Source organism: Paroedura picta, chromosome 16, assembly GCF_049243985.1.
Source record: "Paroedura picta isolate Pp20150507F chromosome 16, Ppicta_v3.0, whole genome shotgun sequence".
Lineage (NCBI taxonomy): Eukaryota > Metazoa > Chordata > Lepidosauria > Squamata > Gekkonidae > Paroedura > Paroedura picta.
This window is the reverse complement of record NC_135384.1, coordinates 10,029,827-10,054,320: the sequence shown is the minus strand read 5'-3', so window position 1 is coordinate 10,054,320 and position 24,494 is coordinate 10,029,827. Positions and strand designations below refer to the sequence as shown.

Sequence of the window (24,494 nt, the reverse complement as noted above, 5' to 3'; positions counted from 1 at the left end):
CACCAAACTGGCACATAGTGCTCAACAAGCTTCAGTTGAGTAGCCATGTTGGTCTGAGGAAGAGTGCTTGCACTGAAAAGCTCACGCCTTGAATAAATCTTTGATATTCTTAAAGGACTCTCATTTTATTGTGACACTTAGCTGTGAGTCCTTTGCAAGGCAGGGTGAGTTTTCTCATGCAGAAAGCAAGGACTGTCTAATTATCCATTTTTGAACCCCTCAATTAGTTTTGGAAAAAATAAATAATTTCTCAGCAAGATGTTAGATCCCAACATTAGAGACAAGCACATCCTACCTGTGGGATCTTATAGGTGCCCAGCATAGTTGCCACATGAAGGGAGATGTCGCTATCCAGCCCTCCAATGACCGCTGCCAGGTGATTGTGGATGCCACATCTGTAGTTGGGGACAAAGGGGTCTCCTGAAGATGCAAGTCGCATTGTGACCTCATAGGTCCATCTGGCATTGTAATAGCTGTCATAGATGTGGAAACCCAAGGAGACATTGGGCAGGATCTGAGGGTTTTCATTGATCTCCTTTACTGCAAAGGCCAATGCCAGGATGTGCTGGTAATTCTTAGAAAGAATTCTGGAATGAGAGTTGCATGCTGTCTCAGAAGAACCATTGAAATTCATCGCACCATATTCTGCTTCTCTGTTGTATTTATGATTTTCTACTCACCATCTTCATCAATTGCTCCACTCATTGGAACTGTCTTGCTTTCTGTGAGACAGCAGCTTAAAGAGGCACAGGTGCTGCAAAGTGAAGCTTTGAGAATTTGAGCTCAAGTTATTTAGGTCACGCATAGCCCTGTTGGGATGATACTTGACTAAAATTTTTTTATACTTTAAAGCAGGGGTAGTCAAACTGCGGCCCTCCAGATGTCCATGGACTACAATTCCCAGAAGCTCCTGCCAGCATCTGGAGGGCCGCAGTTTGACTACCCCTGCTTTAAACCTTAACTTGTAGATAAGAGTTTATGGCCGGTTGTTATCATTTAGAGCCCTAGAGGTTTTCATATATATTTGGAACTTTCCTGTTTTGGGTGAGACTGCAGCTTTAATAGATACAGGTGTGATATGGAGTAACTCTCTCAGCTTGAGTATAATTACCATAGGCAGTTCACAACCCAGTGGGAACAGTCTTTTGGCTAAGCTTCCCGATAAGCTTTGAGCCGAAGGCCAATATATATATTGTTATGTTTAAATGGAAAATAATAGCACAATAAAACCAGAGTCCAGTAGTGCCTTTAAGACCAACAAAGATTTACTCAAGGTAAGAGCTTTCAAGTGTAAGCACTCTTCCTCAGACTATGAACTGACCATCCTGACAGTGGGAATATATGAGCCAAAATTAATCCTGTTACATTAGAAAACTGTGTCACAGCATCCAAATACAGCCATATGATAATTCTTTGCTAAACCAGCCAATCAGACCCAGTGATTTCAGTTGTAGTTGACAAATACATATGAGAAATAAAACTGTCAATGACAGTGATCAACGGCTGCCACCCCACCATTTACTGCTGGCCCCCTCTGTCTCCATACAAGTGTGAAACATTCCTTCAAGTAGAAGCTGAGCTGGCAGCTATCTTTTCCTGGGGCCAGAGAGTTGAATTCAAAATTACATTATATATTACTAACAGTCACATAATCCCAATTAAAATAAATTGTGAGGAATGTGGATACACAAGTTAAACAAGGTTAGCATGTATAGTGAGATAAAAAAAAACCTTTGTCCTTGTTGAGTCCAGGGTATATAGTAGTATTGAGTGTTGTAATAACTTGCATTTCTGCAATCTCCCTTTCTAACCTGTTCTTGAAGTTCCTTTGCAATAAAACAACTACTTTCAGGTCCCTTATTGAATGTAAGAGTTTATTACTAAATGTTATAGTTCTCAAATTGTAATTTAGTAGATTTATGAGTTCTAAAATTTTATTTTATTACAGATTATTTATTTATTTGTTTGTTTATAGATGGATTTATATACTGCTGGTCTCACGGCGGTTCACAGTAAAATATAAAATCACAGTAAAATCACATAAAACCCCCAAAATACCCCATTATTACAATAATTATACAATTATACAATTATAGAATTAGTGAAGGACTAGATCCTCAGTACATACTAGTTGGTAAGACGTGTTCCTTTAGTATTTTCATTTTGATAGACAGAAAAAACCCCAATCTCTTGTTTAATAATGACATTTTAATTTGTAGGTTACCTAAAGGAACAATAGAATCTAGAGTCCATTTTGGTTGTTTGGTTACTATTAAAAGAAGAGATAAGATAAACTGTATTTGCATCCTTATTCATTGATAAATTGTTTAACTGCTAGTTATAGCCTAGGGTAGGTTCTTTTTTCTGCTGTTCAACTTGTTATAATGGACAATAGTTTGAATACTGAATAGACAGTCCTGCTTCCTGCTGGAAGAATGGCAATCAAGGATGAAGCAACAACTAGAATGATCATCCTTTTCTGCCAATTGTAGCCAAGGTTAGATTTATACCATTCTTGGTTCTTCTCCTGAATGCTTGCCCAAAGCAGCTCACATCATTCAATGTACAGATTTATCACTAATTTTTGTGGCTCCCATAAGTTGAACAGCATATATGTTTTACAATTCCCTATCATGGTCAATTAAAGAAGAAGAAGAGTTGGTTCTTATATTCCGCTTCTCCCTACCCGAAGGAGGCTTAAAGCGGCTTACAGTCACTTTCCCATTCCTCTCCCCACAACAGACACCCTGTGGGGTGGGTGAGGCTGAGAGAGCCCAGATATCACTGCTCAGTCAGAACAGTTGTATCAGTGCCGTGGCGAGCCCAAGGTCACCCAGCTGGTTGCATGTGGGGGAGCGCAGAATCGAACCTGGCATGCCAGATTAGAAATCCGCACGCCTAACCACTACACCAAATTGGCTCTAGGAAAGTCATAGGAAAGCCCATTTTCTCACAACTACCATACAAAGACACTATCAACTAAGATAAGCGTACCAATAACTGCTTACAGAAGATCGTTAAACGATGCCAGCTGGGAAGAGTCTTCGAATCCTATTGGATTCACGTTGAAGCTCAGAGAAGCAACGCCTCCAACAAAGAGGTCACCTGACTGATGATACTGTTGAAGTGGAGGGTGTGGATCTGTCATCTTGCACTGAACGTGAGCCCGGCATACCTTGTGAGAAAGGAGGAACAACTTCAACAACACAAAGGCCACCATCCAATGTTCTGTCTAGAAACAGATTCTGCTTTTACTACTGACAAGACAGTCCTCAGAGAATCTAAGATTAAGTGAGTGGGAGAACATTCATGTTGGCCAAAATCACACAGATGTGTGTTCCTGGCCCCAGTTCAGAAAATCCAGGGATACATTTATGTCATTTTTCAAAGATTACCTTATTAATTTAAATTGTGGGCTCTGGAATTCCTTGTGGAGTTAGCCAAGCTGATGATGGCCTTTCTGGTAATTGACAGGAAGGTAATGATGAATGCAAAACTGAAGATTCCCCATTGAACTCAGAAACCCATGTTATCATAACAATACAGAAATTTTCATCTTCAGGCAAGTGAGTAACTCAGAAAAAAAACTATCACAAGCAGAAGACTGTGTCCTGAAGCCAGAGTAAAAGAAATATTTTCATCTATGGGTCAGTGTGATGGAATAGAGGTCATGACTCACAAAGGTGGTATTAAAATAAAGGAGTCACTGGTCTCTAGTTTTAATCTGGCCTTCATGCTCTCAATAGTAGAATGTGAAGTAGGCCTGTTGATGGCTCTGAAAAAATTGTGGTTTGTTTCCCAGGCATGCAAGTAGCCAATGACACAAACAAGGATGTAGAAATCTCAAAACAGAAACATTTATTCTGAGCAAAAGAAAGATTACAGCATATTCAGGAATCACTTCCAAATCAAACATGTCAGTATATAGAAGTCACAGGGTTATATTCTTTTTACGGTAAAAAAAATGCAATTTTATTAGCTAATTATGTATAAAAGGTAAAGGTATCCCCTGTGCAAGCACCGAGTCATGTCTGACCCTTGGGGTGACGCCCTCTAGCGTTTTCATGGCAGACTCAATACGGGGTGGTTTGCCAGTGCCTTCCCCAGTCATGACCGTTTACCCCCCAGCAAGCTGGGTACTCATTTTACCGACCTCGGAAGGATGGAAGGCTGAGTCAACCTTGAGCCGGCTGCTGGGATTGAACTCCCAGCCTTATGGGCAAAGCTTTCAGACGGCTGCCTTACCACTCTGCGCCACAAGAGGCTCTTAATTATGTATAATCACATTCAACTGTTAAATTCCATGTCACGTTCAACCGTTAAATTCCATGTCACTTGACCTTCGTCAAGTGATTACTGAGTTCTTTCTTCCATCAAATGTGTGAATGACAAGTTTCTTTAGAATGTTTGGTTTGGAAATCGGCTGCGAGGCATTTGCGGGCTATTTTGCGGATAAAGTCTTGTCACTCCACCGCGACCTTCCCGCCACAATTAATACAGTGAATGAACTGGAGACCTGTTGGCTGCCATTGGTAGTGAGGTTTGATGGCTTCAGGCGGCTCTCTTCTTCTGAAGTGGACAAGTTGCTAGGTTCGGTCAGGGCGGCCACCTGCCCCCTCGACCCCTGTCCTTCTTGGCTCCTCAAGGGAGGTGGCCAGAAGATAGGCCAGCTCAGAGACATCATCAACTCCTCCCTGAGTACGGGAGAGTTTCCTGAGTGGCTCAAGGAGGCGGTGGTCCGCCCTCTCCTGAAGAAACCATTGCTGGACCCGCTGGACCCTGTTAACTACCGCCCAGTGTCGCATTTAGCGTTCCTGGGCAAGGTGGTAGAGAGGGTGGCAGCCGACCAGCTCCTGGCATTCTTGGAGGAAACTTCAGCACTCGATCCATATCAGTCTGGCTTCCGCCCTGGCCACAGGGTGGAGACGGTTTTGGTCGCTCTGCTGGATGACCTCCGTCGCCAGCTGGATAGAGGCGGGTCAGCCGTGTTGGTCCTTTTAGACCTATCGGCGGCCTTTGACATCGTGGACCACGAACTGTTGGTCCATCACCTGGCCGGTACGGGGATACAGGGCACAGCCTTGTGCTGGATACGCTCCTTCCTCCAGAACCGGTCCCAGAGGGCTGCTGTGGGGGATGAGCTCTTGCGGCCCTATAGACTCCCTTGCGGGGTCCCTCAGGGTGCGGTCCTCTCCCCCACATTGTTTAACATCTTTATGCGCCCTCTGGCCCAGCTGGTACGGAGCTTTGGGCTGGGTTGCCATCAGTACGCTGATGACACCCAGCTCTATCTCCTAATGGACGGTCACCCAAACTCCCCCCCGGAACCATTTGCCAGATGTTTGGAAGCGGTGACAGAATGGTTCGAACAGAGTTGCCTGAAACTCAACCCCTCCAAGACGGAGGTCCTGTGGCTGGGAGGAAGGGGGCGGGAACAGGTAACGCGTTTACCCACCCTAGCAGGGGTGCAACTTACCATCGTGCCCCAAGCTAGGAATTTGGGTGTGACCATTGATGCCTCCCTGACTATGGAGGCTCAGGTCAAGAGAGTAGCGGGCCAGGCATTTTTCTACCTTTGCCAGGCCGGCTACTAGCGCCCTACCTGTCCCCTGACCACTTGGCCACAGTGATCCATGCAACAGTCACCTCCAGAATAGATTTCTGTAACTCGCTCTACGCAGGCCTACCCTTGTCCCTGATCCGGAAACTACAGCTGGTACAAAATGCAGCTGCCAGGGTCCTCACTGGAACATCCTGGAGGGCCCACATCCAGCCGGTGCTGAGGCAGCTGCATTGGCTGCCAATTGCTGCCCGGATCCGGTTCAAGGTTTTGGTTTTAACCTTCAAGGCCATACGCGGGTTGGGACCCACATACCTGAGGGACCGCCTACCGCTCTATGTCCCCCGCAGGGCCTTACGCTCTGCGGGTGTGAACCTGTTGGTCATCCCCGGCCCGAAGGAAGCACGCCTAGCCTCGACCAGGGCCAGGGCTTTTTCAGTCCTGGCCTCTACCTGGTGGAATGAGCTCCCGGGTGATCTGCGGGCCCTGCGGGATTTGTCAGCTTTCCGCAGGGCCTGTAAAACGGAGCTCTTCCACCAGGTCTATGGTTGAGGCTGGGGTCAGCAAATCAAGGACATCGCTCCCCCCCTAGGAGTTGGAGTGTATGCTACTCCCCTATCCTTTCCTCTTCACCTCTTAATAATTGGGGGAGGGATGGGATTTTTAGCCGCCATGTTAGTAGATTGATATTTTAATGGGAATTTTAATGGGATTAGTTGTTGTGACCCACCTCGAGCCTATCGGGAGAGGCGGTAAATAAATATAATAATAATAATAATAATAATAATAATAATAATAATAATAATAATAATCCAATTATCATTTTTTACCACTATGGTCAAACTGTCAGTAAAAAATGGGTTCAGGAAGGTTTCAAAGTCCCTTCCCTGCTTGGAGATTTATTCTGATTGCTCTGAATGCCCACAATGTAAATAATATTTGGAAAGATTATGTCATAAATCCTTGGTCCTTATCTTTTTAAAGTGTTCGTCCAATTTCCTGATGAGATGGCTTAGAAGTTTTCAACAGGTTATAAATATTGGTGACCTGGTCATCCCTAATAATAAACCCCCTTGTAAAGTTGGTGGTCAGAGTTTTTCCTCACACACTGGAAAGTTGCAGACTTTAGAGGATTGTGAAATTTAGTCCTTTAGTCTACCTACTTCCTTATGCTGCTTACCAATTCAGTAGCCTTCAAATCACAACTATATCAAAGATATTAACACTACAGCTGCTATGAAGAAAACATTAAGAACTATTATAATTTGAGCAAACAGATCTCTGCATTACTAAAGAAGTAAATAACAGTTATGTATTATGACTTTTCCCTCTTACTAGCACTTCTCTACTGTTTATTTCAGGTCTTAGCCAAATTATATAGCATTTAGGTGAGAAAATTGAAATAAGCAAACCACCACTAGAGGCTAAAATAGAGAAGATCTCCACAGCTAACATGGATTTCCCCTTAGTGCTGAGGTAAGTTGGAAAGAAGGACAACCACACACTGCAAAACACCAACATGCTGAAGGTGATAAATTTGGCTTCATTGAAAGTATCAGGTAGCCTCCGGGCAAGGAAAGCCACGGTGAAGCTGACAATGGCCAGAAAACCCATATAACCCAGTAGACAGTAAAAGAGAGTCACAGACCCCTCATTACACTGCAGTATAATTTCTTCAGTGACTGTGTGCATGTCAACATCTGGGAAGGGAGGAGAAGTTGCCAACCACACAGCACAAATTCCCCCTTGGACAAGGAAGCAGGAAAGAACAATGGAGTTGGCGAGCCTTTTCCCCACCCACTTCCTCATCCTGCTTCCTGGTTTGGTGGCCATGAAGGCCAAGACCACTGTGATGGTCTTTGCCAGGATGCAAGAAATAGCCACTGAAAAGACAGTGCCAAAAGCAGGTTGGCGCAGCATGCAAGTAAATTCTCCAGGTTGACCAATGAACAGCAAAGCAGAAAGGGAACAGAGCAGAAGGCAGCCAAGAAGAGTGTAGGAGAGATTTCGGTTGTTTGCTTTGACAATTGGAGTGTTGTGATGCTTTATAAATGTTCCCAACACCACAGCTGTGATCAAGGAGAGAGAAAGAACCAAAAAGGCTAAGCAGAATCCCAGGGGTTCTTCATAAGACAAGAAGACAATCATCTTGGGAATACAGGAGTCCTGACTTTTGCTTGGGAATGTGTCATCTGTGCATTTATAGCAGTCGTTCAAGTCTGAAAATAAAAATATTGAGTTTTCATTTGAAGTCTGGTATAAAACGTAACAGTCTTTGTGAACTGACCCCTTTGTTCATCCTTTCCCCTTAAAATTGGAGGATATGTTCAGTGCTAATCCTTGAACCATAAGATGGAGGAGATGATAAAAACTAAAATTCTGTATGCCACCCCGTGTTCTCCAAAGTTCTAAGGAAGGGCTGGCCAAATTGTGGCTCTCCAGATGTCCATTGACTACAATTACCATGATCCCCCACCAATTGTCCATGCTAGGAGGGGCTCATGGTAACTGTAGTTCTAGAGAACCCACAATGATGTCTAAAGTTCTCACTAAGCATTGCTTGGTTATTAAGTCACACATGCCCTTCATCAGTTTCATCAGGATTCTATAACTAGCCTTCCAGGAAAACTCATTAAAGTTCATAGTAGTCACAAAGTATCAATTCCAAAGAACAATCAAAGTTTTGGAACTGCAGTAAGCAACCCACCACCCACACAGAAAGATGTCTTCATTTCTCTTTAGATCTTTCCTACATTATTCCTTCAGGACAGGGAATCCATTCATACATGAAAACATCAGATCACAACCTCATGATCAGCTGCTTCCTCTCAGCTCACTACTTCTCCACCCTTTCAATCAGTGTTCAACAGTGAACCTAAGGAACCACCATATGCTTCTGATTTTAAAAGCAGGTTCCTACAGAGTGCAGTCAAAAGGATTAATCACTGTAGCCGTGTTTCTTACCCATCTCATTGGCTATCTTTCCTTCTGGACATGGGATGCAGTCATAGCAGCAAAATTGCTCTCCTTCCTTCACTTTTTTGCTGGATCCATGGTGGCAGCTGTCCGTACACACAGAAATGGGCTGTGCCTGATCAAGAAAATGGCAGATAAGTTATTCAGAATGATGTTCCGCAAATTTATTATAGAACGGTAGGGGGACTAGCAAACATTTTGAGTTTGGTTTATAAAGTACTCACTATCCATAGCAAATCATTTTTGTTGTTTGGGTATTAGAATATTACTACACCCACCACAAAATAATCTGTGTTTGTGTTGAGAATAACATTTTGCATCACAATATCCCAGGATTAGATGCATATTCCACCTGTAATAGACTATTCTTTTGGAGTTTATCCCCGCCCCTTTTCATACTTACAGCTGTTTTAAGTTTCCCTATGACCGTTTATGCACTGGGAACTTCACTGCCCCAGCTCCCATATAGGAACACAAATCAGCGGTGGATGAGGCGCACCAGGCCAAATGCTCCCCCATATGGGTACAGGAAGAGGTGGGGCAACCTGCCACGACTAAAATTCCAGCCTGCAGCCCAGCATGAAACCTCCAGTGCATAAACGGTCTATGAACAGCACACTTCTTCAGAAACAATGAAAGGGGAATTACAAATTCACATCTATAAGCAGTGCGTGGGCTATGAATTAATGCAGAGCATAAGGAAGATGCTTAACAGATATGAGGGCCTTGCAGGAATAAGTTTCAACTTGGGGGTAGGGGAAACACAGTAAAGGAAGTAAAAATGTCAAGATTACTATGTTCTTCCCCCCCCCCCCCGGTCAAATCTAAAAGAATGATAATCTTATAAACTAAGTTTGTTAATTCTTTAAGGCCCTTGTATCTGCAAAATATCTTCTTAATGCTGTGAACCAATTCATAGTCCACCCTCTTCTTCTACTATATATGCGGATTTAGAACACTTGTTTGATTATGTATGAATAAGTGTGTGCTGCACACAAAAGTATGCACCTTGAATAAAATTTTGTTGATCTTAATGCTCATGGAATGGTTAAAAAGGCACCTCCATCTCCAGTGAACCCTTACCTGGTTAAACCAGCTGGGCCATGTTATAACTTCCTCCTTGATGGTGAGGGCTTGTTCAGGAGCAGCCCAAACATCCATTGTTCCAACCTCCACTCGGTGAAAGGACTGATTTGTGGAAAAAACCCAATTCATAATGTCATAGCCAGCTATCAGCTCCCCATTTTCATCCATTGCAATTTTGTTTCCAGCGCTGTCATTGAATGCAATCCCTCTAAGGAAGGCATGCAGCTAGAAGGGAAAGGAGGAAAAATGAGAAAAGCCAGCAACTGGGCCATGGTGGGTTGGATCTTTGATTGCCTGCTCCTGAAATGAAAACATGATTCCCAAAAGTTAGGTTCGGTTTCATTCAGTCACCACTGATCTGGGTACTTATTAACTTCCCCTCCTGCCTTAGTGCAGGCTGTCCTACCTGCTAGACTGCAGAGGACCTATGGCTGTTGCAGGCAATAGTAGGTATGCTGAAAAGAGCCACTCCTTAATTACCATCTGCCCCAATATCCTGAATATGCTTATTCACAAGAGGCTACCTTGCTGGAAGATTTCCCACCAGCATTTAGTGCCCGAGGAAGCTTTATGTATCTCCTTGCTTTGTGATCAAGAATCTTCACTATTTCAGTCTACTGTCTGTTAAAATCCGGTGCCTGCTGCCTCCTTTCTAAAACAAGGAATTAATCAACAAGTTATTATGCAGCATTATTTTTATTGGTGTGTCAGGCACCCATCATAGCTACAAACAAGTTTGGAAGACATTCAGGATGTTTCTTGTACCAACATACTAATCTTGGGTCCAACGTTGTACATGTAGTTTAAACTCAGTAATGGGTTTAAACTACATGTACAACGATATAGGCTAGATATTAGGGGGGGAAATTCACAGTCAGAGTAGTTCAGCAGTGGAATAGGCTGCCTAAGGAGATGGTGAGCTCCCCCTCACTGGCAGTCTTCAAGCAAAGGTTGGATACACACTTTTCTTGGATGCTTTAGGATGCTTTGGGCTGATCCTGCGTTGAGCAGGGGGTTGGACTAGATGGCCTGTATGGCCCCTTCCAACTCTATGATTCTATGATTCTATGATTCTTACACTCATCTCAATAGATTATCTTAAATTTGTGGGTAAGTCCATTCGTGAAGATCACAGCATCTCTGTGTACTGGTGCTATGTGCAGAAATTGTACCTGGACTCAGATTATAGTCCTTTAGTTCATTAGTATTATTTTGCGATGTTACATAGTTTATTAAATATGGCATAATGCTAGTTACGTACACATCAAGAATATTCCTGCCGGGAGTGTTTCTGCCACTACCCAAATTTAAAATTTATTAATTATTACAGTAATAGGCCATTAAATGTCAAATAAAAAAAACAGTAAAAGCCATCTGATTAAAAATAAAATCACATAAACGAATTTAGCCACTTGGCTTGGAAAAGACAGGTTTTTGCCATTGAATAATTTATCTAAGCAAGTCCACTCTGAGCAGTCATGGAGTTTACTCAGGAGTGGGAGAATAAACTTAGGTATGGACAACGAAGGAGAACATGCTCTGTAGATTCTCTCTCATTGTACATGGGCATAAACTTTCAGAGTAAGGGATCCTCTTATCCTTGCCCTCAATAATGGCTGTGGGCTTCACATCTAGCCAGTGTTAAAGTCCTTCCAGTGGGATGGAGTTCAATAAATGATAGAAAAGGGGCTGGTGACATAACATGCCTCTTTCCCTCCTGAGCTGTGAAACTGGGTGACTTACTTAGGTCTTCTGCCACTACCCAATCAGTTTCCATTGAGCCTCATATTGGGGAGCAAAATGAAGATTCCACATTACACAAATGACACTGTCAAAATCATGCTACCTAGATGGCCACACACAGATTTCCTAATGAAGTCTACAGCAGTTCCGTGGAGAAGTTTGAGGAGACAAAAATAGGGCGGGGAAAGCTGAATCCACTTCTTCCAGTGTGTGATGGGTCAGAAGCAGGAAAAAAGGCATTTTGGAATTACAAAACAGCCATTATGCATGTTCTGCAGATTTCTGCACTGCTCACCACAAATACAAGACCTTTTTAATGTGTAGATGGAGCCTTCATATATGGTAGTCAGTGGACTTAGAGTTGATCTCAACTTTGGATGGCAACCTCTCATAATTGGCTAACCTTGAAGATATTGGCTGGTAAATTAAGTGATGCTGTCAACCTGAGTCCACATCATGATCCCTAGTATTCCTTGGAATAACTACCACCCAAAACCTTGGCGGTCTCCCATCCAAGTTCCAGCTATGGTTGGCCCTACTTAGCTTCCTAAATCTGAAGATTCAAGCTTGCCTGGGCTATACCGGTTACAGCACCAAGGACAGAGGAGGGAAGATGATACTGGGAGTTCAGGAAGAATAGAAAGAGACTGTCTGTTACTCAGACTATGGAGCTAATCATGTTACATCCTCTAAAAGGCTTTCCCATCTTGCTTCTTACCTGCCATTGCTCTTTCCCAAGAAGATTCAGCCTCCTTCTATTCATTCTGCTGGGCTTGTTTTGCAATGAATGCATGTTGTGTACAGCATGGGCCACAGCATAGACAGCACTGTAGATTCTGTAGCTGTGACTAGTCATGCCCATTTCAAAAAAAGGCCCAGGTAGGCTCTCCAACTTCTCTTTCCCTGTGCAGATGACACCTTTCAGCTCATCCAAAACGTGATCTTGGAATGCACAGCCAAAGGCATTTTGCCAGAAGTCCCATATAAAACCATCTCCTTTTGAGTTGGAAGGGTTTCTGTTCTCAATAAACTTCTGAAACTTTGGAAGATCATGAAAGCGAACCATGAAGGACAGAGCCCCATGGATTATGTCTGTATCCCAAGTCCTTTGATAGACCATCGAAACAAGTTCCATTTGGGCTGAGAGAATCCACACTTTATGATTGGTTTCCCAGTGTCCCTCTGAGAGCCATGGCAGCCATCTCAAATCGTTGACAGAATAAGATTGTCCAAACATGACAAATACGTTGGCTTTGCTCTCCAGGATTCTGTCATATGTTCTTGCTCCCTGGCGCATCATGTCTGAAATCCCAGCAATAAAATCTGACCTGGGACTTCTTTCTACCAGGGCAATACAAATACCATGGTGGGACAACATCGAAGAAAACGTTTGTACAACTCTTTCTCCATTTTCATCATCCATAGTCAGGATCCCGACCCAAGTCCACTTGAAATGCAGCAGCAAATCCCTGATCCCAACATACAGAAGTGCTTCCTTTGGGGCGATCTGGCAAATGGAACAGCCTGGAGATTTGTCCTTAGTCACTGGAGAAGAGCCATAGGTGAGCTAATGATGGATACAGGGTAGGAAGAGAAAAGAACATTTCTTTATTTCTTGCCCATTCTCAACGCATTCAGCCCCAATCTAGTTTGATTCAGCCCCAATCTATTCATCCTGAATCCGAAGCATCAATAGAACCCTTTTTTGGCTCCAAATCGGCCAAATCGAAATCGTTTTGGAGCCATGATAACTTAGGATGCCATTAGAGTCAAAGTGAAATTTTCCCTGTGCTTTCTGTTGACTCGAGGGACAAGGGAAAAGTGATTCTCTCTTCTCGTCTCCCCCTCCCCTCTTGCCATTGGAACAGTAGAGGTTGTATGGGTTGCCCATAGAATTGGACCCCTGGCCCAATCTTTTGGCAACTTGAAGGTAAATTTGAAGAAAGACTCCTGCAGCTATGATGCAGATTGGTTGCCTCTACCTCAAGCCTGCTACCCCCAAACATGGAATAGTAGGAAAAATAATATTTTGGCCATTTTAAACTGCCTGATCTTTGCATGGCTGAATCACAGCCAAATCGTGGTTTGATGATGCAGCCCAGGCTGATTCAGGCAGTTTAACTAGAAGGGAAGCGTGACTCTGACAAGATTTGTCAAAAAACTGTCCGAATGAACACTGATTCGGGTATTTTTCTGACTATCCCAAATGGATCACAATTGCCTAGTTATAAATGCAACATTAAGACAGAGTGAGGGATTTTTCGTACAAAAAGTGAGGCCTGTCAAATTATTTATCTTTCAAACGCCAGAATTAGTTTTGGAAGAGTGAAATAATTTCATTTGTCCTGTGTCACTGGAGCAAAGCCGTAGGTGAGCTAAAGATGGATAAAGGGTATGAACCCAAAAGAACCTTTCTATATTCCTTGAGGATTCTCAAAGCATTTTACAGACATGGCACCCATTGTAACAACGCTTTCAGATTGTGTCTAGCACAATTATTTCAGTTGATTCTGTCTTTAACTGAACTCAAAGAGGGGTGCTCAAATAGTGTTCAACTGACTCTTAGCTTAAAATGAGTAGCCGTGTTGATCTGAGGAAGAGTGCTTGCACTCGAAAGCTCACACCTTGAATAAATCTTTGATGGTCTTAAAGGGGCTACTGGACTCTGATTTTATTGTGACACTTAGCTATGAGTCCTTTGCAAGGCAGGGTGAGTTTTCTCATGCAGAAAGTAAGGACTGTCTAATTATCCATTTTTTGAACATAGTTGCCACATGAAGGGAGATGTCGCTATCCAGCCCTCCAATGACCGCTGCCAGGTGATTGTGGATGCCACATCTGTAGTTGGGGACAAAGGGGTCTCCTGAAGATGCAAGTCGCATTGTGACCTCATAGGTCCATCTGGCATTGTAATAGCTGTCATAGATGTGGAAACCCAAAGAGATGTTGGGTAGGATCTGAGGGTTTTCATTGATCTCCTTTACTGCAAAGGCCAATGCCAGGACGTGTTGGTAATTCTTAGGAATGACTCTGGAATGAGAATTGCACCTGTATGCAATTCCTTATCACATTCAAATCATTGAAACAGAGAATTTACATCTCCTATCCCATCTCCTCCCTCAACCTATAAACTTCCTGTTAAATAGAAATGCCAGTTTGATTTCCCTCCCCACTTTTGAGGAAAGGAGGTGTAACTCACAAAGATATTGAAATGAATGTTTTTAGTATTCAAGGTGCAACATCTTTTGTTTTAATCTTTCACTAGCCTTCCTCTCACCAATTCAAAGAGTGATATCCTCCTTCTAAAATGAGTAGTTAAGTTGATGGCCCCCCAAAAACAGGATTTGGTTCACTGGTGTGTGAGTAGCCAATGACATACACACGGATTTGGAAATCTTAAAACAGAGAAAAGTTTATTCTGAACAGAAGAAAGATTCTAGGACCCTCAGGAATAGCTTCCAAGTCAAGCATATTAGTAAACAAAAGCCACAGGGTTGTATACCTTTTAAAGCCAAAATAGTGCAATTTCATTGGCCAGTTACGGAGCAACAGCTAAGAAAGTACATTCGCATTGGTGTGGGTTTTTCTTACTTATTGGCAAACTGTAGACTTGGGTGATACAAAGAAGTGGCTTGGCGCCTGATGTCTTTGGTGTGAAGATTCAAGTTCTTGAATTTACAAATGGGACATCTGCTTTTTCTTCCCCGCCCCTTTTTTGTAACATCCAACTTCTGAAAAATTCAAAACCTTTGACTGCTTTCTGTCACTGGAGCTGGAACTTCTGGGAACTTTCCACACTGGGAACTTCTCTGCCTTGGCTCCCATGTGGGAGCACAAATCCAGGGCAGACGAGGGGCATCAGGCCAAATACTCCCCGCGTGGGAACCGGAAGAGGCAAGGCAACCTGCCCTGGCTCAAACTCCAGCCTGCAGCTCGGCATGAAGCCTCTGATGCAGAAATTGTGATTTTTGTTTTGTGTTTTAATTTGGACCACTACAGCTACCTTTCTTTCTTACATGGGTGTCTTGGAGCAATGGGTACATTTCTTACTATATACTGTATCTGTACAATTTTTTCCCTTGTACATAATTTTGTTCTTTAATGTTCTGGTCATCAGTGAAAGACATTTGGAAAGACAATAATGTCCATATGTGAACTTTTCATACTTTGCCTAATAGATCCTCTTCTTCCCCACTCTTCCGCATGCAGCCAGCTCAGTCACCTTGGGCTAGTCACATTCCTGTTAGATATGTTCACACAGAGCAGTTTCTCTCAGAGTTCTTTCAGCCTCACCTATCTCACAGGGTGTCTGTTGTGGGAGAGGAAAGGAAGGTGATTGTAAGCTGCTTTGAGACTCCTTCTGGTAGTGAAAAGCAGAGTACAAAAACCAACTCTTCTTCTGACAGTTCTAAAATAATTTTTAGATCTATTTGTTGGCTTCATCTTAAGGACAGTTTCTCATCCATTTCTCTTCATCAACTGCCTCTTGTTGTTCAGTCCAGACCTAAAAAGGATCACGTAACATTTAGGGAAAAATATACAAGCCAGCAGTCCAGCACTGGAAGCCAAGATAGAGAAGATCTCCACAGCTGTCATGTACTTTCCATTTGTGCTCAGGTAAGTTGGGACAAATGACCCCCAAACACTACAAAACACCAACATGCTAAAAGTAATGAACTTAGCTTCATTGAAAATATCAGGTAGCCTTTTGGCAAAGAAAGCCATGACGAAGCTCACAATGGCCAGAATGCTCATGTAACCCAGGACCATGTAAAACAGAGTCACAGACCCCTCATTACACTTCAGCAAAATTTCTTCAACTGCTGAGTGCATGTCAACATCTGGGAATGGGGGAGCGGTTACTAACCAGACAGCACAAATGCCTACTTGGATAAATGAGCAGGAAAAAACAACAGAGTTGGCCAGTCTTTTCCCCACCCATTTCCTCATGCTGGATCCAGGCTTGGTGACCATGAAAGCCAGAATCACAGTGATGGTTTTTGCCAACACACAAGAAATGGCCACTGAAAATATGATGCCAAAAGCAGTTTGTCGGAGGAGACAGGTCAACTTCTCAGGCGGACCAATGAATAGCAAAGCGCACAGGAAGCAGAGGAAGAGTGAGATGAGAAGAGTGTAGGTGAGGCTCCGGTTGTTGGCTTTGACAATGGCAGTGTTGTGGTACTTGATAAATGTTCCTAGTACCAAGCCTGTTATCATAGCAAATGAAAGAGCAAGAAAGGCTAAACTTGTCCCCAAGATTTCCTCATAAGACAAAAAGCTTACTTCCTTGGGGATACATGAATTTTGTTTTTCATTTGGATAATTTTCATCTGTGCATTTGTAACAGTCATTCATGTCTGGAAAAAGAAAGTGGCCTCAATCGTACAAATATCTCACCCTGCATCTCACCAAGATGTTATAACTGTTCCTTTCATGGAGATAAAAATATCTGCATTTAGTGCTGTTCCTCTGATATGTGATGTGGTTGTCTGAGAGAGGTGGTGAAGTTGTCCAGTCATTACATACTGAGAGGTGTTTAATTACTTTAAGTGGAACAGAACTTGAAAAGCCTAAACCAACACTTTGGGTTGGGCCCACAGTGATAAGGGGACTTAATTGTGACCCAAAGAATACCTTATTGGTATTTTAAGCATGCTCCATTTAAAGGAACTGCAAGAGAAAGCAGCAGAGAATAGCTGAGTTGTAGATAAAGTGCTCTTACCAGCTCAGCTGATTTGGGCTTTCTTCAGCAGTATATTGATCAGAAAGCCAGGCTAGAACCTGACAGAACCAGTTTCAAATCCCTTCTCTGCCATGGAAGTGTTGTGAAGAGCAAAAAGACAATGAAGACTCCTCTGAAGAAGAGTCAGTGCGCAGACTTGACCCCAATCCCCAGTCAACAGTACAGGTGTTACCAGAGAAGACCATCTATGATGGTCCAGACATGGATTCTCAGCCAGGTACTAGTTCACTAGCCCCTCATGCCCTCCCTGAGCTAGTTGCCAGTCAGTTCACCCACCCCCAATCACTAGAACACCATAGCAGGAAAATGAGGAGATATCTGGAAGTATCAGAAGAAATAGTGCATGCCTGGAAGCCAAGCAACAATCCAGCACCAACAGTGAGGATAAGTGCCTACAGGAGCAAGACTGAGGCAGCCAGTATGAGCATGATGCAATACAGGCTGCTGAGCAGTATTGTGCTTACAAGCAACTGAGAAGGTGTGAGTGTGGAAGGGATTCAGCAGATAGTTACTGTCCTTGCTGCTTGTGTGCTGGATTGTTTTGTATGTCTCTGATCCTGGCCTATACCTTTGTATTTGAGCTCCTAGATTGCCTGTTGCATTTCTAGCTGTCAGTATTGTCAATTTTGTGCCCAAACCTTGGAACCATATTTTGATGACTGGAAAATGCATCTGTATGCCTGCTTGGAGGACACCAGCCTGCAGGATAGTAAGTTTATTAGGTGAATTAGGGCTATTCTTTCAGATTAACATACTTCACAGGGTTGCTGGTGTGAGGATAAAATGAACAAGAGAAGACCCTTACGGGAGAAAAAAATGTGGTCTGAAGTTATGAATACATACAACCCTGTTTTGATGTCTCTTGTAATCAGAAGAATCCACCATGTTGATATATCTGTTCAAGGACAGGTTGAAATGTTCACATACCCTCTAAATCTCTCTGTTTTAGTTAGAAGAATCTGACCTTTTAAAATTGGACCACTTTATGTGGTTTTATCACAGGCAAACACGCATAAACATATATGAGACTTTCCTCTTCTACAAGTTCTTCCCAGAGCCCATCAACCAAAATTTTCAACCACAGTCCAAGCAGGAAACAAATGCAACAGAAGCAAATAGCTTTACATGGACATATAGCTCTGTACAATATAGATCTTACCCTTCTCATTCGAAATCTTTCCTTCTGGGCATGGGTTGCAGCTGTAGCAACAAAACGGCTCCCCTTCCTTCATTTTCTTACTGTAACCGGGCAGGCAACTCTCGGTACATAAAGAAAGAGGCTGTGTCTAAGGTATAGAAGAAAGGTGAGAGCAGAAGATTGATCTTTGAACCCCTACAATTTTGGAACAGTTCTCTGGTCAATGGACCATAAATAAATGGAATGGAACTGAACTGGTACTGCTTCAGATGTTACCAAGCTAATACAGTACTGACTGCTTTTTTTGGGGGGCGGGGGTCAATCTTGCCAAATTCTCCTTCTTCCTAAGGTCTTCCTAATCCAAAAAGGCTTTTGGACATGCAGGTCCCCTGATCTCCAACACAACCCCTTCTAGTGTCTATTGGGCACCATTCATGATTTCCTGACCTGCAGAAAATCTGGTTGGATCTAATCCATCATACATGGCTCTAGTGTATGCTGCTGTGCTGACAAGACTTAAAATCAACATTTCGGGTTACCCTAAATTAACATCTTTTAATATATTTCAATGTTGCCATCTTCTCTTGACAATTTGAGAAATTTGTTCCTGATCAGCTCTTTGCTCCTTCCTTTCAATGAAAAGAAGAAGAAGCTGCAGAACTTATCATGCCATACCTCTGTATACTATCATTTCACTCTGATATTGTTTTTGTATGGTATCTGGCACCCTATCAGGTGTCTGATTTATCTAGGTATTGCAAGAAGGTCAAGCAGTGGTCATCCTTTCATGCAACATCTTGGTTGGAATTTGGCCGAAGGTTCAAGAATCTTGATGGCTGTTGTGTATATTTAAATTAATCATACATATAGAAGCATTCTTTTCCCTTCCTATAGATCACTTTTCCCTTTCTACATATTGTGCATGTGTATAATAATTACAAGAGCCTAAGTAGGTAGAGTTTCATTTCTTACAACTGTTGATAACATTACCCTTCCATCAACCTTCGTATTTATTTCCCAGGATTCCACACTGGCATTTGGCCCATCAAGACTAGAACCTGAGCCTCATCCCAGACTGTTTACAATTGCATCCTACCTGGTTGAACCAGTTGTGCCATGTTATGGCCATTTCCTTAATGGTGAATGCTTGGTCTGGAGGAGTACATGGATCCATCCTGCCAACTTTGACTCTCTGAATGGATTGGTTGGAGGAAACAATCCAGTTGATAATATCCAACCCAGCTGCTGACACCCCATTGTGGTCAAAGGAGACCGTGTCCCCCAAGCTGTTGTTAAATGACAGGCCTCTCAAAAAGCGATGGAGCTAAATGGGGAAAAGGAAATAAACAAGAGGGGCCATGAACCTTGGATAGAACATCTACTTGGCATGCAGAAGACCTCAGATCCAATCCCCAGCATTTCCAATTAAAAGGATTAAATAAGAGGACATGAGAAAGACTTCAGCCCGAGACCCTGGAGAGCCACTGCCAATTGGACCTTGATGAACCATCTGATTTGGTATAATGCAGCTTCATGTTTTCAGGAGTTTACAGAGAATGCAACTGAACCACAATATGTTGGATCTTTCAGACAGATGTCTACAAACATTGCCTTTATGTAATTCTGATGCCCCATCATGTGTCTGATTCATCTAGATATTGTAAGATGGTCAAGCAGTAACCATCTTCTTGGTGACGTGGCTCCATAAACTAGTATGGCCAGGTAAAAAGACCATGACCAAAAAGGTGGTCAATAGCAAATTTGGAGAAATAGCTTAGTTAAGATCTGGACAAAATATAGAGATAGAATAAGTCCCAGTCCTTCCCCACTGAAGATAACTATTCAAAGGAGACTAAAACATGGAATTCCTTCATAAGACTGAATTGATGAGCAAAACAGTGGAGAGGAGAATGATATAGGCCATTTTAAGTCCCCATTGAGAAGAAACATGGATTACAAATGACGTAAATCAATACTGGGAATTCAGATAAAAACTTCCCTCAGAAGGTGAAGCAATTGCTTTGAAGCATGTGCTAACAAAACATGAAAATGTATCATTTTTAGATGTTGGAGAGAAGAAAGAAGATGAAATGGTGAGCACAGGAAGAAATGGAGAGATGTTTTACTTTGCAGACCAAGACCTGTTGCTACAATAGGTATGGTGTTCCTTCATATGAATATATTTGTGCTATTACCTGCCATGACTCTTGATGCTGATGCTTCAATCCCCTTCTGTCCACCATTACTCTATGATTGACTCCACACGAAATCATGGCATGTACAGCATGGGCCACAGCATAGACAGAGTTGTAAATGCTGTAGCTGTGGCCAGTCATGCTCATTTCTAAAAAAGATCCAGGAAGCATCTCCAGTTTCTCATCCCCAGAGCAAATCTTCTCATCCACCTTACCCAAAGATGGGTCTGGCAGCATGCAGCTGAAGACCTGTTGCCAGAAGTCTCTGAGAAAACCATCTCTTGGTTTGCTGGAGGGATTTGTGTTCACCACAAACTCTTGAAACCTCGGTGGATTATTAGACTGAGTTGTGAAGGAAAGAGAACCATGAATGATTTGCTTGTCCCAAGTCCTTTGATAGCCCATGGAAGTAAATTCCATCTGGGATGTCATGATCCATACCTTACCTTTTGGTGTTTTTGAAAGCTGAGGCAACCATATCAGAAAAACCATGGAATAAGAGTTCCCATAGCATACCAAGACATTGGCTTTGCTACCCATGATTTTGCTGTGTATTCGCAGTCCCTGTTGTATCATGTCTTCATAATCAGTGAGAAAAGTAAATGTCGGGCTCCTTTCGATGAAGGAAAAACAGATACCGCGCTTGGAAAACGCTGGAAGCACGGTTTGCAAAATCTTCTCTGCGTTGTCGTCATCCATGGTGAGAACCCCAATCCACGTCCATCTGAAATGCAACAATAAAGAGAGAATTCCCTCATACTGAAGAGCTTCACTGGGGGCCATCTGGTAGAAGAACAGACCTGGGGGTTTTTCATCCATCATTGGAGCAGACCCATAGATGAGCTGAACGGATACAGGAGGAGAGATAATAACTTCACATGTATTATATCAAGATTTTCTATAACAGTCCAGTAGGAAATATCATTGATACTAGTCTGTGCTACTGTTAGAGGGTTATGGGTGAGATTATATTTCCTTTCTCAAGAATTAAAACTCTGCCAGATGCATTTGCGGGTATCCATGGTCCTGCACATGGCACCGGTGGTGTTTCCTGGTATTCACTTCCTGGTATTCACTAGTGGAGAGCTAATCCTATACTTCACTGGAGTAAACCGTTCTTCAGCAAAGCCCAGAAGCATTTGGAAACAGCTGCTTCCATCACAGAAGAATGCTTTGCTTCCAATGTCCTCATGTTTTAAAGACCCTCCCATTGTTTTGTGACTGGACCCAGCCCATTTGTACTCACTCCTTGTTCTCAAAATTCCAATGGGCCAATGAGTTCAACGAGGTTAGAGAACCCTTGTTGAAGACATACATTTAGAAGATAATTATTTTTACAAATCTATGGATGACCAAAGCTGTGTGCTCAGGTTATGGTTTTACAACACACACATTCAAAGCCATTGTTAGTATATCAATATAGATAGGGGAGTAACTGCACTCATGGTTCCTGTACTCAAAATCCACATGTCCTACCTCAAAGGTCCCTTCTATTGTGATATATCAGTTGAAGAACATTGCCTTCTGCAACCATTGACTCAGAGTTTATCTCAGGAATTCTTTTTTAATTGATTCTTTCCCTGTCCCCTTCTCTACCTGATTACTTCCGATGGACCTACTGCTGTCTCCAGTCCCAAGACCCCCCTATCACGAAGCACAAAAGACCCTACTTGAGGAATTTTGTAGATATCCAGGAGAGAAGCCATATGAAGGGAGGTCTGAAAGTCCAGTCCCCCGATGACTGCTACCAGGTTGTTCTGGGTGTCACATTTGTAATTGGGCACAGACATCTTTCCTGTAGATATAAGTTTTATTGTGGATTGATAGGTCCATTTTGCATTGAAATAGCTGTCATAGATGTAGAAGCCCAAGGTGATATTCGGTAAGATGTGAGGGTTTTCATTGATCTCCTTGATTGCAAATGTCAAGGCTAGGATTTGTTGGTAATTCTTAATCACTACCCTAGAATGAAAGTTGCAATCTGTATCAGATGGATTGATCAGACTTGTGATGTTTCCGCATCTCCTCCTTTCATATACACAGCTGTAGTTATACACAACCTTTCTTTGGACAGTCCTTAAGTGACAACATTTCTGCACAAAGTATCATTGTTCTGGTTAAGAAGGTTTTCTTGGAACATTGACAAAAATGCACTACATGAATCATCAAAACAATTAAAACTGTTATGAGCATACATACACATAGTATGATACATTTCTTAGTCTACTTTCTAGCCTTTTGGCCTTAAATATCTTAACACGCTTGGACAACCCAGCTTCATTAACAAAGAACAAAGAGTAACAGATCGTTTTTTTCACATGAAGGATCAGCAACACATCAAGGAAGAGTTGGTGGCTTCCATGCAATGTAGGATTCCTACACATATCTCAGATAGCATCATTAAAAGATGCCTCAATTATATGTGGGGTGGATGGCTTTTTAAAAGTCTGTCTTTGGAATCAAGGATATACATTATTTTGTTAGAAGGGGACTTCTCCCTCTTGAACCAGCAGGAAAGTGCCAGCAGAAAAATCCAGTCCACTGTTTCTAAACATGATAAATGAACTCTTGGTCTATCATGGATGTCTACTTTGTCTGGCATTGACATTCCAGAGTCTCAAGCAGCAGTTTTTTGTATAACCTCCTACTTGTTCCTGTTCAAGCTGGAGACACAGGAGATTGAACTTGGGATGCCAAAACCTTCTGCATGCCAAAAATGGCACTGCCACTGAGCTACAGCCACTCCCTCCAGGAAGCTCACTTTGTATCCTAACATAATGTATTTACAGTGAAACAACTTGTGATAACAATGCAGAAGCTGAGAGAAAGACACATAACATGAGATAATGCGACCAGGAATTTGATATGACAATGGAGTGAACAGAGAGAAATAAACCTGTTCACAAATTCTGAAGTGGTTTGCTCCCCTCTTCCACTCTTAGACAAAAGGGAGTTTCTTTCAGCATTCTTTTAATTTTATTAATGTTTGAATAGTCCAATTGTTATTTACATTTGAACATTCCAATCCAGTGGAGAAAGGCTGTGGCTAAATGTTGGAGTATCTCTTTGGCATGCGGATGTTTCCTGGCATCATTAGGTAGTGATGTGAAAAACAAAACTCTGCCTGAGACCTTGGAGAGCTGCTACCTGCCTGAGTAGACAATGCTGACCTTGATAAACCAATGATCTGGGTTCAGTACACAGCAGCTTCCTGTGTGTTCAATCAGATATGGTGAGACCTCTTAAGCCCAATGGCTCCATTAGCCAGCAAATCAAATGAAATTACAAAGGTTATTATTATTTTTTAAATCCTTACGCAAGTTCTTCAGCCAATGTCTGTTGTGGATCTTCAGTGAAGGCTACTGAAGTGTAGGCAAGGAAAGTCTGAGAAGCAATGGCTCCAGTAATGAGATCTCCGGACTGATCAAACTTGTGGTATTCGTAAAGTGAAAGGTGTCGCTCATTTGCCCTGTACTTATTGACATCATCTTTGCATAACATATGAGGAACGAGTAATAACAGCAGTCTCGCTAAAATCCCCATCCTGAGTGCAAATTTTCATTCTAAGCACAGATTTCCTCTGTTTCCGTCTACTTTAATATCATCAAGTATTTCTGACCCCTAACACACAAAAACTTTAGGATCTAAAAGGGGAAGGATCCAGTCTGTAGATCTTTGCCTAATCCTAGTTGCTCACATCAGTCCAGATAGTGACCAGTTATATGCATAACCCTTCATCTGACCATGTTATTGATTTCATGAGGACAAACCAAATTGACACAGAAGGTTTAACAAGAAGGAGAATTAATCATAGTCCCTTTCTTAATGAGGAAGGAAATCAACCGTTCTGGTCAGGGTGTTCCCCATGGATTTCTTGTTTTCATGTCTGACTAGGGTTTATTTTTTTTAGTATTCCACAGCTGGATCCCAAGGGTCATTTAGTTTTGGAATAGTCCGCAGCAGGAAAACACCACCAGACAGAAGTATCTTGGTCTACTTAGAGAGTCACTTTCGTGTGTTAATTTAAGGCATTTAATTTAAGGCATTTAA

At 42.5% G+C, this 24,494-nt stretch overlaps 1 protein-coding gene across 1 annotated transcript in view; it reads right to left on the bottom strand.

The window, feature by feature from the left end:
• The window catches only part of LOC143825138 (uncharacterized), a 47,650-nt gene extending 23,663 nt beyond the window's left edge, over window positions 1-23,987 (bottom strand). Inside the window, exons 1-13 of the mRNA XM_077313162.1 lie at window positions 23,761-23,987; window positions 22,115-22,406; window positions 20,445-21,287; window positions 19,346-19,573; window positions 18,271-18,397; window positions 15,870-16,725; window positions 14,137-14,395; window positions 12,084-12,932; window positions 9,620-9,847; window positions 8,525-8,651; window positions 7,076-7,779; window positions 3,009-3,175; window positions 296-395 (exon numbers count right to left, since the gene is read on the bottom strand). Of these exons, the coding sequence (XP_077169277.1) occupies window positions 296-395; window positions 3,009-3,175; window positions 7,076-7,779; window positions 8,525-8,651; window positions 9,620-9,847; window positions 12,084-12,932; window positions 14,137-14,395; window positions 15,870-16,725; window positions 18,271-18,397; window positions 19,346-19,573; window positions 20,445-21,287; window positions 22,115-22,406; window positions 23,761-23,987 (5,007 nt within the window). The remainder of the gene's footprint in view (window positions 1-295; window positions 396-3,008; window positions 3,176-7,075; window positions 7,780-8,524; window positions 8,652-9,619; window positions 9,848-12,083; window positions 12,933-14,136; window positions 14,396-15,869; window positions 16,726-18,270; window positions 18,398-19,345; window positions 19,574-20,444; window positions 21,288-22,114; window positions 22,407-23,760) is intronic.
• Between the last annotated feature and the right edge of the window lie 507 nt (window positions 23,988-24,494).